This window comes from Mauremys reevesii, linkage group 3 (genome assembly GCF_016161935.1).
Source record: "Mauremys reevesii isolate NIE-2019 linkage group 3, ASM1616193v1, whole genome shotgun sequence".
Classification (NCBI taxonomy): domain Eukaryota; kingdom Metazoa; phylum Chordata; order Testudines; family Geoemydidae; genus Mauremys; species Mauremys reevesii.
The window spans coordinates 93,027,940-93,042,864 of record NC_052625.1 but is presented as its reverse complement, the minus strand read 5'-3'; the positions used below and the strand labels follow the sequence as shown (position 1 = coordinate 93,042,864).

The 14,925-nt window shown below is 43.5% G+C and overlaps 1 protein-coding gene and 1 long non-coding RNA gene across 3 annotated transcripts in view; one reads left to right on the top strand and one right to left on the bottom strand.

The window, feature by feature from the left end:
* SYNJ2 (synaptojanin 2) overlaps nucleotides 1-14,925 on the top strand; it is an 89,818-nt gene that overhangs the window by 18,734 nt on the left and 56,159 nt on the right. Inside the window, exons 3-4 of the mRNA XM_039529548.1 lie at nucleotides 9,598-9,868; nucleotides 12,255-12,480. Coding sequence (XP_039385482.1) covers nucleotides 9,598-9,868; nucleotides 12,255-12,480 — 497 coding nt within the window. The remainder of the gene's footprint in view (nucleotides 1-9,597; nucleotides 9,869-12,254; nucleotides 12,481-14,925) is intronic.
* LOC120400670 overlaps nucleotides 903-14,925 on the bottom strand; it is a 35,679-nt gene continuing 21,656 nt past the window's right edge. The window contains exon 4 of one of the 2 annotated variants that reach the window (XR_005595960.1): nucleotides 903-1,010. This is a non-coding gene — a long non-coding RNA (uncharacterized LOC120400670). Of the gene's footprint in view, nucleotides 1,011-12,379; nucleotides 12,458-14,925 lie in introns of those variants that run through there. The other variant, XR_005595961.1, reaches the window with a different exon arrangement.

Genomic DNA, 14,925 nt, shown 5'->3' with positions numbered 1-14,925 from the left:
TGCCTTTAAAAATTGCCTCCTTAAAGTCTAGCATCAGTGCTTAGAGGGACGAAGAAAAGTTTTGTGGTTAAAACACTGGGTTGGGATTTGGGAGATGGAGTTCTATTTGTGACTGCCACAGACTTCACTTATTCTCTGAGCCTAAACTCTCAGTCTGTAAAATGGGGATAATAGTACTTCACCGAGAAGGGGTGAGGATATGTGTGGTGTTGACAGTGAGGCACTTGGCTACCACAGGGCTGGGAGCCATATAAATAGATTATGGGTCTATTACAGGAGTGGATGGGTGAGATTCTGTGGCCTGCAATGTGCAGGAGGTCAGACATTAGATGATCATGATGGTCCCTTCTGGTCTCAAAGTCGGTAAGTCTGTGAGGAAGGTTTTTTATTTAAAAATTAAATTTAAATTCAGTACCCATAAAAATGGAGATTAATAGAACCCTCAGTACAGATAGTTGCTGTATAAATTGTCAGTGAAGATAGCTTGATGAAGTGAACAAACTGCAGTGAACAAACTGCAGTTCACAAAAGAAAATGGGATACTTGGGTGCAATAACATAAGGCTAGAAAAAAATTTTTCTGAAAAATACTGTATTTTATCGAGCAGAGATACATGTTTTCATTAGAAGTCCGGTGTCCTTTGGTCACCTTACCTTGAAATATAGCGGAGACTGAATAGGAGGAGATGGTTGGATTGTGGGATTTTCATATAACGAGAGTGAAAAAACGTGGGTGATTTCACTTGGAAAAGGAAAGCGACAGGAGTAGATTGAGGTATTCACAGCAATGTGAATTGAGAATGAGAATTGACTCGTTTCTCCTTTTTACTGTATTTCATAATAGAAAGCTTTGACACCTATGACATACACTGTGGGAGAAAATGAATAACAAGAGTCATATACGCAGGTTTAATACAGAAGCCACACTTATTGTTATCAGCGATGTTCCAGAATTATGCTTCCTGGGGTATCCTCACTGAACCTTGGTCAAGGCAGCTGATTTCATAGGAGCTGAACAAAAAGTATAAAAGTTAATTTTGTCATATTGTCTTGCTGAATGTTCTCCCAGACTCACCCTCCCACACACAGCATTCAGCACATATTTCTGCAAATAGCTGAGTTTTCCCATTTGCTTTAAAGGTTCTCTTTAAAGCCAACTATGATTATTATGGTTCACCACTGGGCTACATAATGATCTCAGTTACTATACATCAAATTTACACCAGGATAACTGTGTTCAGAGTTTAACTCATTATCCCTGAAAGGATAGTTTTCTTGTGTTTGCTCTAGTGAAATGGAAAGTGGACTCCTCCATCTTTCTCAGATGTTCTTATTTTCTATATCTGACTTTGAGGCATCTGGTTCTGGCCATTGTGGGAGACAAGATACCGGACTAGATGGGCCAGGGTCTTATCCATTATGGCTGCTTCTGTGTTCCTAAACATCTGTTAGCACTGTAGTGATGAGAATGTCATTCCACATGTGCGTTGTAATGGCTGGAATGAAGCAGGAATGTAGATTTTACCCACTTGTTTAAACAAAAATTAGTGTTTACTTTACAACAATTTAAGTGAAGATTCAGAGTTTCTAAGGCAAGAGCTACTTTAAAAGTTCCACGGCTGGCATTGTTGCTTGTGCAAATGTGAAGTGCATATTAAGACCTGGAGCGCTTTGATTACTCTTCAAGGTTTCCTTTTCTGGGTTGCTTTAAATTGTTTCTTTTCTGCTGGCTCTGTGTATCAAGCACTCTGTAGCTGTTTAAACTGCATATAATATGCTTTCTGCTACTGACCTGGGATGTTGATATAATGGAGACTTTTACCATATTTTTCCTCTTTTTCTTCCAGCTTATTTGCATTCTTTTCTCATCTAAGATTTTTTGTTTTGAGAAATAGGGCTGGATTTTGGCCTGTCCCTCCATAGGTGTGCAAGGAACCTCCTGGCCACAAATGAAGGCTGGCCACAATTAGAGTACAAGCAGTCCCCGGAGTACAAGGTTTGCTTCTGACTAGCACTGCTAGCAAATGAAAACTGCAGGGAATTGATTCAGGGTTAATTTTTCTTCCGATCTTAAAGGAATACTGTCTGCCTTGTAGAAATGTCTTTCTTCTAATCTTGAAACCAGTTACATTTGGTAAAGCAACAAATGTCTATGTCACGTCTGCAGTAGTTTTTTAATTCTCCTGCTTGTGCATTCAGTAAAACAAGCATAAACCTTCTGACTGCTGTTCAGCTCCTCCTAAGTTGGTTCCTCCCACATGTGCACAGTGCTGATGCAGCAAGAGGGATCAAAAATGAAACAAATCATGTAGTTTTGATGTGATTTATACTAATATGGCAGTTCAATTATTTTCACTTTTTCAATCAAAGTTTTATTTGGAATCCCAAGGGATTCAACATTAAAATATGACCGAAATAAAATGGATAGAGAGCTACACATGTGGAAAGTTAAGGTTAGTGATGCTAACAGTATTCCTCTATTTTGAAAATAAAAAATTGGGGAAAGTACCATATGGACTTACGGGGATGGCAGTATGTGTCTTATTTTCATTTCTCTCCCCTCATGATTACAGTATCTGCTGTATATCTTTTTATCAGTGTAAGTTCCGTGGCTTGAAGCCATTCCCTCTCTGCTGCCAAAATATCACAGCATTAATGCCAATCTGTGGTTTAGGAAAATTTGTAAACCATGATCCTGTGAAAATTCCGGGTTGTCATCAGTTCACATACTGTAGGAAATAGGCTGCCATATGACAAGCTGATTTTATTTTATTTTTTTCAAACAGGAAGCTCTCTGTGGCCTTTTCTTTTGTGGAGACTTACTGCATAATAAAAGTGAAATTGTTTAGAGCCTAGAAAACCCTCCTGTAAAATCTTGTTAGATAAATGCTTTATTTCCACCCAGTCAATCAATAATTACCCAGCACATTAGCAGTTGTAAATTTCAGGAACAGAAAAAATCAGCTTTTAATTTGTTAACCTAGAAGTATCTTGCATATTAACAACAACAACAACAAATAGATTTAGCAGTGTAAACGAAGGCTATGTCTACACTACTCAGCTTTTGGCGACACAGTTGTGCTACAGCCCTTCCGCTAAAAGGCGCTCAGTGTAGCTGCTGTTTGTCAGCAGGAGCGCTCTCTCCTGCCGACAAAGCACCGTTCGCATCAGTGCTTGTCGTTGACAAAACTTTTGTCTTTTGGGGGGTGGGGGGGGAGAAGGAGGAGGTGGGTAACACCTCTGAACGACAAAAATTTTGTCTTTCACGCCAGTGTAGACAAAGCCTAAGGCCAAAATCCTGAAAAGACTTGTGTGTGCTTGATTTTAAGTATGTGGTAGTCTCATTGCTTCAGTGAAACTATTCCTGTCTTTAAAGTTAAGCACATACATAAGTCTTTGTAGGATCAGAGCCCAAAAGCTGTGTAGCTATTCTCACATTAAAGCAACTATTTTAAAAAAAAAAAAAAAAAGGCAGGGGGCAGTTGAAGTGATATATACCAGAAGAGGAATCACATTTTTTTAAAAAAAGTTTTAACTGGAAATAAACGAAGTTGGATTTTGATTTATTGCTGGGTTCGGAATGAGATGTACTCATAGTTGTTATAATCAGACATGTATGGCCTAACTGCTCCTGGTAAGTACGGTAACTAGAGGAGTCGGCCCTGCGGCTGGTAATGCTACTATTGCCACACAAGATGGTATTTCATTGGGTAAATAAAGCTTTTGTTTTATTCTCTGGGTCTGTTTTTTCAGTCCAGCAAAATGTCTAAGTGAAATGACGAATGGACATAGCTCAGTCTAGGCTCGCATCACAAATGCAGCAGATGTAATTAGAGACTGCTTCCTTTTTGGGGGGGGGGGGGAGGGGAATTGGCAACCTGTGCTTGGGGAAAGGCCCAGGAGTGAGATAACACAGGGAGCAAGTTTTCTTAGAACTGAGAGAAGAGCATTTCCAAGGCTAAGCTGAAAGTGCTGACAAAGAAGGAAAGGGGTGGAGCGAGTATGGAGGAAGCTGCATCAAAATGTGCGTGGGAAACTAGCTGGTGACCCACCAAGCATCTGAACCCTGAAAAAGAAGAGTTGATTTTTTTTTTTTTTTTTTTAAGGGTGGAGAGTACAGTAAGTCTGATTCTCGGGGCTTGGTTTTTCGTGAATGGAGACTGGTGGTTTTGAGGCCATGCCTAACTTCAGGCTCGAAAGAGACATGATTTATAGTTTGAGGATGGTATTATATTGATAGCATTCTTATTATTGTGCATGTTTCTGAAAGCTTGAGAGGCAAGATCTTCACCTCCGCTCTGGCCCCGGTACGTCACATAAAAGGGCCAGAGTGGCCTAGGACTGTCAAAGCTCCATCTCCATCCGGTGAGGATCCCCCCAGGACAGGCATTGTGAGACAGTCTTAAGGCTGCCTCCTGGGGACCCCTTGGCAAGCTCTCGTGTAGGTGACATGTTGGAGGGGAGGGGTCACAGCACTGGAGAGTCTGGGGTGTGCTGTGCCCCATAATGTAGCCTTGGGAAGCTGCTGTAAATTAGAGAGGCCTTCAGGGCTGCCTAAGAGGGTATGTCAACAGAGCCTGTGGCAGAGCGACCCTCCCAGCCTGGGACGACAGACTTGGGCCTGCAGGGCTAGTACTCTAAAAATATCTGTGCACTTCTAAGTTGCAGCTTGGGCTCTGATGCCTGGGGTGGGGTGGGGTGGGGTGTGAGCTTCAGAGCCCAAGATGCAATGTCTACACAGCTGGTATTAGTGCAGTAGCACCAGCCCCTGAGCCCAAGTCCATCGACCTAGGCTGGGAGTTTACTTACTTTTAAGTTTCTCAGACCTGAAGAAAAGCGCGGTATAAACTCAAAAGCTTGTCTCTCTCACCAACAGAAGTTGGTCCAGTAAAAGATGTTGCCTCACCCACCTTGTTTCTCTAATACCTTTAAAGTTAACAGAGAAGCCTTGCAGTAGAGAGTGCTTAAACTGCATATCATGGGCCTGCTCTAGCTCCTATTGCAGTTGGTGGCAAAATTGCTAGGCCATGTCTAGACTAGGAAAATAGGATGTTAACAACAAGCGTGATTTTAAACAGGACATCACACCTACTGTAGACAGGGCAAGTAATGTTTAAAAACATGTTAGCTGGTTTCGGTCAACCCGAGGTTCCCATCTAGTGTGGACCAGCTAAGGACCTGTCTTCTAGACACAGTGCTTCAGTGGGAACAGGATGAGGCTCTCCCCAAACATCTGGGGCCCCAAGGTGGGTTGCACATCTCAGATGCTTTCGTATTAAAAAAAAAAAAGTCTAATATCTCTGGCAAAGAAATAGTGAAATATCTTGGGTTAGATTCTGTTAGGGTGACCAGATAGCAAGTGTGAAAAATCAGGAGGGGAGGTAATAGGTTGCCTATATAAGGGCTGGTCTACACTACAGGGGAAAATCGATATAAGATACGCAACTTCAGCTACGTGAATAACGTAGCTGAAGTCGAAGTATCTTGTATCGAATTACCTACCGTCCTCACGGCGCGGGATCGACGTCCGCGGCTCCCCATGTCGACTCCGCTACCGCCGTTCAGGTTGGTGGAGTTCCGGAGTCGACAGGAGTGCGTTCGGGGATCGATATATCGCGTCTAGATGAGACGCAATATATCGATCCCCGAGAAATCGATTGCTACCCGCTGATGCGGCGGGTAGTGAAGACGTGTACCCTAAGACAAAGCCTCTAATTTTGGGATATCTGGTCACCCTAGATCAGGGGTGGGCAAACTTTTGGCCTGAGGGCCATATTGGAAATTCTATGGAGGGCTGGTTAGAGGAGGGGGGGCATGGCCCGGCCCCAACCCCCTATCCACCCCCTCCTGCTTCTGGCCCCCTGATGGCCCCCCAGGACTCCTGGCCCATCCAACCCCCCAGCTCCCTGTCCCCTGACTGCCCTGCCACCCCATCCAACCCCCGCTCCTTCCTGACTGCTCCCCCCTGGGACCTTTGTCCCCATTCAACCCCCTTGTTCCCCACCCTCTGACCGCTCCAACCCCTATCCACACCCCTGACCACCACCCCAAACTCCCATGTCCTCTATCAACCCCCCCCAGTCCCCTGCTCCCTGCCCCCTTACCACGCTACTTGGAGCACCGGTGGCTGGTGGCGCTACAGCTGCGCCACCCACCGCACAGCACAGAGCACCGGGTCAGGCCAGGCTCTGCAGCTGCGCTGCCCCAGGAGCTTGCCATCCCGCCACCCAGAGCACTGTGCCGGCCGCGGGGTGAGCTGAGGCTGTGGGGGAGGGGCTGGGGGCTAGCCTCCTGGGCCAGGAGCTCAGGGGCCGGGCAGGAGGGTCCTGTGGGCCTTAGTTTGCCCACCTCTGCCCTAGATTCTGTGCTATGCATCTAAAGCTCATAGATGGGGGGCGCGCTATCGTGGCTTTAAGCCATCTTTACACCTTTCCGTGGTGGCTGGGCTCCACAGGTGCATTGCTGCATATAACTTTGGGCATGTCATGTCATAGTGGTGGCAGCAAGCAAGCATCATCTCTCCTCTCTAATCCTCCTGGGACTGACACACACCACCACACACACCAACATTAAAGATAAGTATGCAGCACCTGGTGTTGACTGTCACAGCATCTCCCCTCACGTTGGCAGATGTTTCAGTAACAATGGGCTGTTTACAATACACCCTGCTACCGTTGTATTTTTTGTTTGTATTTCCCCTCTGTGGTCACTCGAGCGTTTTCTCTAGGCTCCTAGCTCCTTGGCCGCCACCTCTCTTGGGCAGAAACCAAATACCCACATCTTTCTCCTTCCTGAGTCGGGGTTTTGCAGACTGGGTTTGCAGGGTTCCTGCTGATGCTTGATAGCCCCAGCAAGCCAGACTACCTACACATGCCAGCGTGTGTGCTTTGATTTCTCTTTAAAGACTATGAATAACTGCAATTGCCAGCAGTCACAGATTGCGACACTGTTCTTTATAAGCAGGCATATTTATTCTTAAGGTGAAAGCATTATAGAGAAAATGTATAAAAACATAGATGTTCGTAGACTCATGCTAAAAGCTTACCAGAAGTCACCCATCAGTCTTATGGGGGACCTCAAAACCCTTCCAGCTTTTTCCCAAAAAGAATTGGGGCCTCCCCTGGACAGAAAGTCCTGTCCATTTGCTGGATCAGAAAGAAGTCTCTGAGTTGGCTTAAACTCAGACTTTTAATCCAAAAGTCCTTTCTTTGTCTTTTGGTCTCTGGAGAATCCAGTTTGAACTAGTATATGTGAGCCTCTTTAAGTGATGGTACTTCTGTGGAGAATTGACTACCTGAGTGAATTTGCCCCACTGTTCTTAGTTCCTGAAGGAGCTGTGGTCATCCTCCCACATGGAATTATATACAGTCCCTGGCCCACAATGATACATAAACTTAATACAGTAAGATCTCCCAAAGATATTGGTGGAAATTGCCATATCTGTCACACCCACCACACAGCCATCAGTTTGTCACTGCCACCTCCCTCATGCTGAAACTGACTATAACAATTTGTGTTTATTTGTGTATATTTGTGTTTCTTTACAGGATCACTTAATGCTGCCCCCAAACTCCTCCCTGTGGGCCAGATCCTCAGCCGATGTAAATCAGCATAGCTCTGTTGTCTTCAGAGGCGCTACACTGATTTACACCAGGAGAGGACCTGGCTCATAGTTGGTAAGCAACTCAGAACAAGGAATATTTTTCTGGATCCTCTCTATTAGATGCCACAGAATAGTGTGTGATCAAGTGTGGTTAACCATTAAGCTAAATGATGTAATCTCCTGGTTTTAATCCTTTATAATTATGCATAGTCAGTTGCAAAGTAAGTGGGAATAAAATACAGGGTTATTACCATTCCTAACGCTCAAAGCTATAGTACTAGCTAAGAAAATATAACATATGTGCTTAACAACGCCCCCCACCGCCAAGAATGGGAACATGGTGTACCCTTGTTAACAGGAAAAAAACACTATGAAAATCACTTTTTATAAATAACCACCTACATTGGCCTTTATTGTGAACTAAACTCTGCAGAACAGCATGAATAGATTCAAACAGTCTCATGCTTCCTGCTGAAGTCCCACACAAATGTTCTGGGCTCCCCAAATATTCCCCTTAAGACAGGTTTTCTCCCCTGATCTGATGTCTGAAAATAAGAGTCGAGAGGAGTGTAAGTGCTTAAACGCCTTTTTATTGAAAGCCTGATTCCCTACTACAGACTTATGTCTACACTACACTACAGAGTTTTGTCGACAAAAGTTATGCCGACGTACAGCCACCACTTTAATTAAACTGCTGTTGCATGTCCACCCTATGCTCCTTGTGTCGGCAGAGTGTATCCACATTAGCAGCTGTTGCATCGACACAGAGCAGTGCACTGTGGGTAGCTATCCCACTGTGCAACTGGCCGCAGGGTGCTTTGAGAAGGGTTTGCAAAGCCTCGTGGTTCAGGTACAGTGTCACATGATGCAAGTTTCTCAATACCATTGTTCCATGGGCATCCTAGTAGATTCCTAGCTGCTTTTCAACTGAAGTGTATATGGGTAGGAGGAAGGAGGAGTGTGTGTGACAGGGAGTGTGTGTGTGTGTTGGGTGTGGGGAGGGGAGACAGAGACAGATTGTATGTTGGGGGAGGGTGTACATGAGAGAGACAGAGTTTGTGCTGGGGGAGAGTGGGTGTGTTGGCATGCTGTCTTTTTAAGTTCAGACAGCAGCCAGAAGCAATCAGTCCTGAGGCCGGGGGAGGGGGACACCTACACACACACCAGCACCCACCTCCCATCCTGGCTCAGCACAGCAGTCCCTCCCCCATTCTGCCGGAGTAGCAGCAGCCTGCCTGCCGCTGTGTTCCTGGTGCAGGGGCGAGCAGGGTCCCAAGTTGCTCTTTGCTGCCAGAGTGGCATGCTCAGCTGTCAGAACTTACTGAAGCTTTGAAAGAGGAGAGGTGCATGCCTGCAGGGCAGCCAAGTTCACAACAGTGAGCAGAGTGGTCACGGCGGGCATCGTGGGATACTGGGGAAGGCCAGTTAAGTTGACATAATGAACGGCAGCGTCTACACTGATGCTTTGTCACTTTAACTTTGATACCAAAAGCTTTGTGCCTCTCGTCGAGGTGGTTTTATTTTGTCGGCAAAACAGGAGAGTTTTACCGACAAAAGTAGCATTGTAATGCATACACCTCCACTGTTTTGTTGGCAAAAGCTAAGAAAAGGGTGAAATTTTCCCCGTGCGGTGAACCAGCACCAGGCCCCAGTCCCACTTAAACCCTCAAAATAGGCTTTGTCCTGGGCCTCCACACAGGGCCAACTTTCACGATAACAGAGGGAAGAGTAGAAAAGTTTACAATCTGTGAAATGTTGCTGCTTGTTAAATGTGTGTCATAACTACATGTCTTTTTAACTTTTCCCTGTAACTTATCCTTGTAGATATTGTGATCTCATGTTAGCCACATGCATCATAGGTTTTATTTGACTTCCTCTGAAGCAGGAGATACTGATGGCTGGTGGCAGGAGAGCAGACATGACAGATCGCTGGGCTGATTTGGAATGGCATAGCTTGTGTTTCTATATAATTCTTATGTAACTGTCACCTTTTAGGTAACACTCGGCTGCATTTTCTGGTCCTGGTGACAGGCTGTACATCGGTGGGAAAAATCCTGGATGCTGAAGTTTATAAAATCACCGCAACAGATTTCTGTCCCCTCCAGGAAGAAACCAAGGAAGAGGATCGTGTTAATGCCCTTAAGAAAATCCTGAACTCTGGGATGTTCTATTTCTCCTGGCCAAATGCAGGCTCAAACTTTGACCTGACAGTGCGGGCCCAGAAGCAGGGTGATAACAACTATGAATCTGGTAACTCCTTCTTCTGGTTAGTACTTCATGTTATCTCCAAGTTTTTAGACAAGCCCGGCTTCCCTCTCAGTCTCATATAACCCCAAAGAAAAATAAAGCTATAGCTTTAAACCTAGATATGTTTTGCTTAACTAACATTTTACTTTACAGGGCATGTGCTCTGGCAGATTCATGGTCAATCAGGGTTGAGCCAATAACATCTAGATTATTTATGTAACCCAGCTGCAAAAGCAAATTTAATAATTGGAGTTTCTGGTTTTTCTAGAAAGAAAAAATATATTTGCTATATTTGCTGTATACAGTATAAATGCAGATAAGTAGTTTACTTCCCAAGGTCTTTTTAAAAATTATTTGTTTAACAAGCATTCTTAATGTGGTAAAAACCTGTACTTGTGCTCATACATCTGCTGTATTATGTTGTATTTCCTAATTCTCATGGGTTTAAAGTCTCTAGATTAACATTGCAGTAGTGTACCCTAGTTTTTACATTGCAAATATCTGTGTTAATCCATTAACTTGCAACTTACTGTAATCAACCATTGCACATATGCTAACTCCTCTGATATGTTGATGTGGACTTATTTTATTTACCAAGTAATGCAATTTTAAAAACAAAGTAAAAAATATGTCTCACTGCAGCAAAGATTGGTTGAATGGAAAAAAATACACAGAAACGAGGATCCTTCCTGTGTGGGCCCACTGCAGAGGAAGTTGAATTTGTTTATCCTACCAGTTTTGATAGGGTGCTCCAGTCCCCCTCATCCCGTATTTTTTTTTTAATGATAGGAAGTCACATAGGAAGCTAAACTGTAGTGGAAATAAATAAGAAGTTATATAATGCATGTGAAAAGTAATAATTTATCAGAATTACACCTAAAGGTGCTACTAGTGTGAAATACTTCTTGTGGCCGGCAGTAGGTAAATATCATTAGCTGAACAGGGTTGTAATAGATGATTAATAGATAAGGCAGAGCAATTCAATCTGGTAAATAATCTCTCCAGCTGGGATGTGATTTCACCTGATAAATGGTGTTTAGTTCAGAATAGTGAAATATAAAACCCAGTTTCAACTGTGTTGTGTGTGCCTTCCTCATGGAACTGCTGGCACAGCAAAGTAGCTGTGTTCCAACAGAATTAAACTGCCAAATTAGAGGTCTATTTTAATATAGAAATAGTACAATATATACAGTTGTTAGAGGCTTTCTCTTGATAGTTTGCTCTCAGAAGATACATATTTGAATTCAGTGGCACATCTGCTTTCTGTATCAATCTATTGTGTCTTGTTAGATCAGTCTTAGTTTATGTGAAAGCCCTATGCTTTTATGTGTTGTCTGACATAAGATCCCTTGTATTTCTAAAATGAATATGTGAAACATTATATATAATATGAAATTTAAAAAAAACCCAAGATAGGCCACTACTATGGAAAAATGCCATCCCCAATTTCCAAAGTTTGAAAAAAAATAAAAACAGGTGAAAAAAGGTTCTTATAACAGAAAGTGTCAGGCAACCTTAACTATAGGCAGCGCTATCTGTGGACCCTATAACATGAACTGCAATAAAGAAATCCTACTGGAGTTTGCCTTGGATAAGATTTTCGTTTTATGTGGAAGGAAGGAGGAAAATGTAATTCTTTTGTAGCTGGTTTTTTAGCTGTGTTATATAAAAATAGTAGAACAATTCTTCACTTTTTTCAAATGCTTTGCTCTGTGAAGCGCAAATCTTTAGTAGGATTCCACTGGTATAGTAACTGTAATAGGGAATTGCTGATGACTGATGGAAGTACATTGGAGAGACTATGCATGCCTCTCAGACCTGGTCACAGACAGGCTTGCTTAATAAAAATAACACAAAGATAATACTTCCATTGTAAACCATGCAAAACTCAGTTTGTAACATTTCTTTTTACTTTTAGGCCTGGTTTATGCTGGGAAAACTTCCCCTGAAATTCCAACAGGTTTTAAAAAGAGTTCTGCTAAACCAATTTTAAAGCCTGTTGGAACTATAGTGTAGACCAGGTTCCAGGCAGCACTGCCTGAAAATGTTAGTTGGACAACACTGTAATTTAGGTAAGAGCCTTTTAATGACCAGCATGTTTCCAGAGATCAGAAAATTGGGAAAGGAGAGATTTGCATATGAACTTGTATAGGTTGAGGCAAAGTCTTCCGGACACATGGGCAGAAGTATGGTGGTTGTCACACTGTTAAAATCTCTCAGTTTCTGTGAATTATGGCCTTCGCCAGGATTGTCATCTATTAATTATTAGTTTCAGGTAAAGTGAGGTAGAAAAAAAAGGAATAACCTCCTATTATACGCTTTAATTAGTGAACAATGTGGGGTGCAACTTGTTTCTCTCTCTCATTTATTGAGTAAATGAATCTATGCTCTGTTGAATTTTGCAGGAACCAATTGCTGCATGTGCCCTTTAAACACAATCAGGTGAACTGCTCCGACTGGCTGCTAAAAGTGATCTGTGGCATAGTGGACATCCACACTGTCTATGCCTCTCACAAGAAGGCGAAAGTCTGCCTCATTTCCCGGATCAGCTGTGAACGAGCTGGGGCCAGGTTTCACATACGAGGGGTCAGTGATGATGGACACGTGTCTAATTTTGTTGAGACAGAACAGGTAAATGAATAAATGGATCCTATGACCCTAAATAATTCAGTACATCAGTGTATAATTGGGGAATCGTTTACAGCAAGAATCAGAGGAGCTCGGAAAATGCTTTTTGCATGCAATGTTTTAAGATGCTGTTATGCATGAAGTGTCTCTTCACTTTTGCTCATTAAGCTCCTACGCAATCAGTTCTCCTTCTGTACCTCTAGCTTCTTGGGCAATCATAATTTATGTTTTTGATTTATTTCCCACTGTGGAAGCTCTAGCTCCCCAGGCTTCTGTCAAATTATAAATGTGCATTTTTCAGTGGATTCAGAAATTCCTGTCTTGCGCGACAATGACTCATGAGCAAAATCAACTCATAAACCAGTGTTTCTCAAATGGGGGTACGTGGATTCCTGGGGGTCTGCTGGCGCCGCTGATCAACTCCTCCTGCTCCCTCCCTCAACTCCTCCCCCTCCCTTCCAGTGCCTTCTGCATGCTGGGGAACAGCTATTCAGCGGCATGCTGGGGAACAGCTATTCAGCGGCATGCAGAAGGTGTTGGTGGGGGGAGGGGGGATGAGCGGGGATGGGTCGTGGTCAGGGGAGGGGGCGGAATCATGTCCAGGGCTGCTGGCCCCACTGATCAACTCCTCCCCATCCCTTCCAGTGCCTCCTGTACGCCGGGGAACATCTGTTCAGCAGCATGCAGGAGGTGCTGGGAGGGAGGGGAGGAGCAGAGAGGGGGCATGCTCGGGGAACGGGACAGAAAGAGGCGGGAAAGAGGAGGGGCAGGAGTGGATTGGGGCAGGAAGAGGTGGGCTGGGGATGAGTCTTGTAGGAAGGGGTGGAGTGGGGGCAGGATCTGAGGCTGAGCAGAGGGCTTGGGGGTCCGCAAAATTTTTAAAATCAAAATGAGGGTCCTCGGGTTGCTAAAGTTTGAGAACTGCTGACATAAACCACAAGGTTCTCAATGGCTCCAAGCATTTAATCAATCAAGAGGCCAATGCATCATCACAAGAGGAAAGTTTTAAAAATACAGTTATTATAAAATGACAGGGAATTTTGCTCTGAAAATAAAATCTTTTTTTTTTAAGTACTTCTAAAGTACAACTGATTCCCCATGCAAGAGAAGGTGGGAGAAAAGTTAGAGTGACCAGATAGCAAATGTGAAAAATCAGGACAGGTGTTGAGTGGTAATAGGCACCTATATAAGAAAAAGCCCCAAATATTGGGACTATCCCTATAAAATTGGGACATCTGGTCATCCTAAGAAAAGAAAAAGTTCTTTTGAAAGCTCTAGTAACTTTATTCCGCGCTTTTTTGTTAGGTCTGGACTACACTAGAAAAGGTTTGCTGGTACAGACACGGCTTCTACTGGCAAAAATGTGTTGTAACCAGTACAGCTTACAGTAGTTCACGAAATGAAATCAGCTATGCCAGCAAAAGAATTCCCCCCGTGTAACTAGTATCAGAGGGGTAGCCGTGTTAGTCTGGTTCTGTAGAAGTAGCAAAGAATCCTGTGGCACCTTATAGACTAACAGACATTTTGCAGCATGAACTTTCGTGGGTGAATACCCACTTCTTCGGATGCAAGCGTGTAACTGTGTCTATACTAGGGCTTTTGCTGGCATAAAAATGTCATAAAAATAACATCCCTAGCCAACATTATTATACTTGCAAACGTTTCTAGTGTGGACCTGGCCTTAATCTCCTTAGCCTTCTTCCTGGGAGGAAGGGGGTCTTGTGGTGAAGACACAAGACTTCATTTGTGACCCTAAGCAGGCCACTTAGCCGTGGATCTTGCAAGCACTTACGTGCATAAGTAGTCCCAGGACAGCATTTGTGCACATGGTTACTTTATGGATAAGTGTTTTCAGGGTTAGCGTCATAATTTTTAGTCACAATTTTTAGTCACAATTTTTCCATCTGTAAAAAAGGGATAACAACTTCCTACCCCTCAGGACTTTTGCAAGGCTAAACTAATACAATGTCAGCGTTCAGATACTATAATAATCTCCACAATATAATGAGGGAAAGGTTCTGGAGCTTTGAAATGCAATGCACTAGTCAGGAGGAAGGTGCATGACAAAGAAACCAGAAAGTGGGTGAGAGATTAAAAAGTTCCTCTAGCCAATAAGTAGAGCAAAGAGGACAAAGAGAGAAGCTGTCATCTGGTCAGTGGCCAGGAGGCAAATTCCAATACATCTCCATTGGGATAGAGTTGGCTTTGCATACAGGGTGTGGTTTGATAAGAGGGGATAAGGCAGGACTTTATACCTTCAGGTTTGCCCAGCAGAAAGGTGGAAACCCTGCTAGTTCCAACTAGTGTTGATAGCAAACACAAGGATGAAATGTGTTAATTTGATCAGGTTCCCTAAATTAACATGACCAAGCTAAATAATAGAGAGACAAGGTGGGTGAGGTAATATCTTTTACTGGACCAACATATGTTGGTGAAAGAGACAAGCTT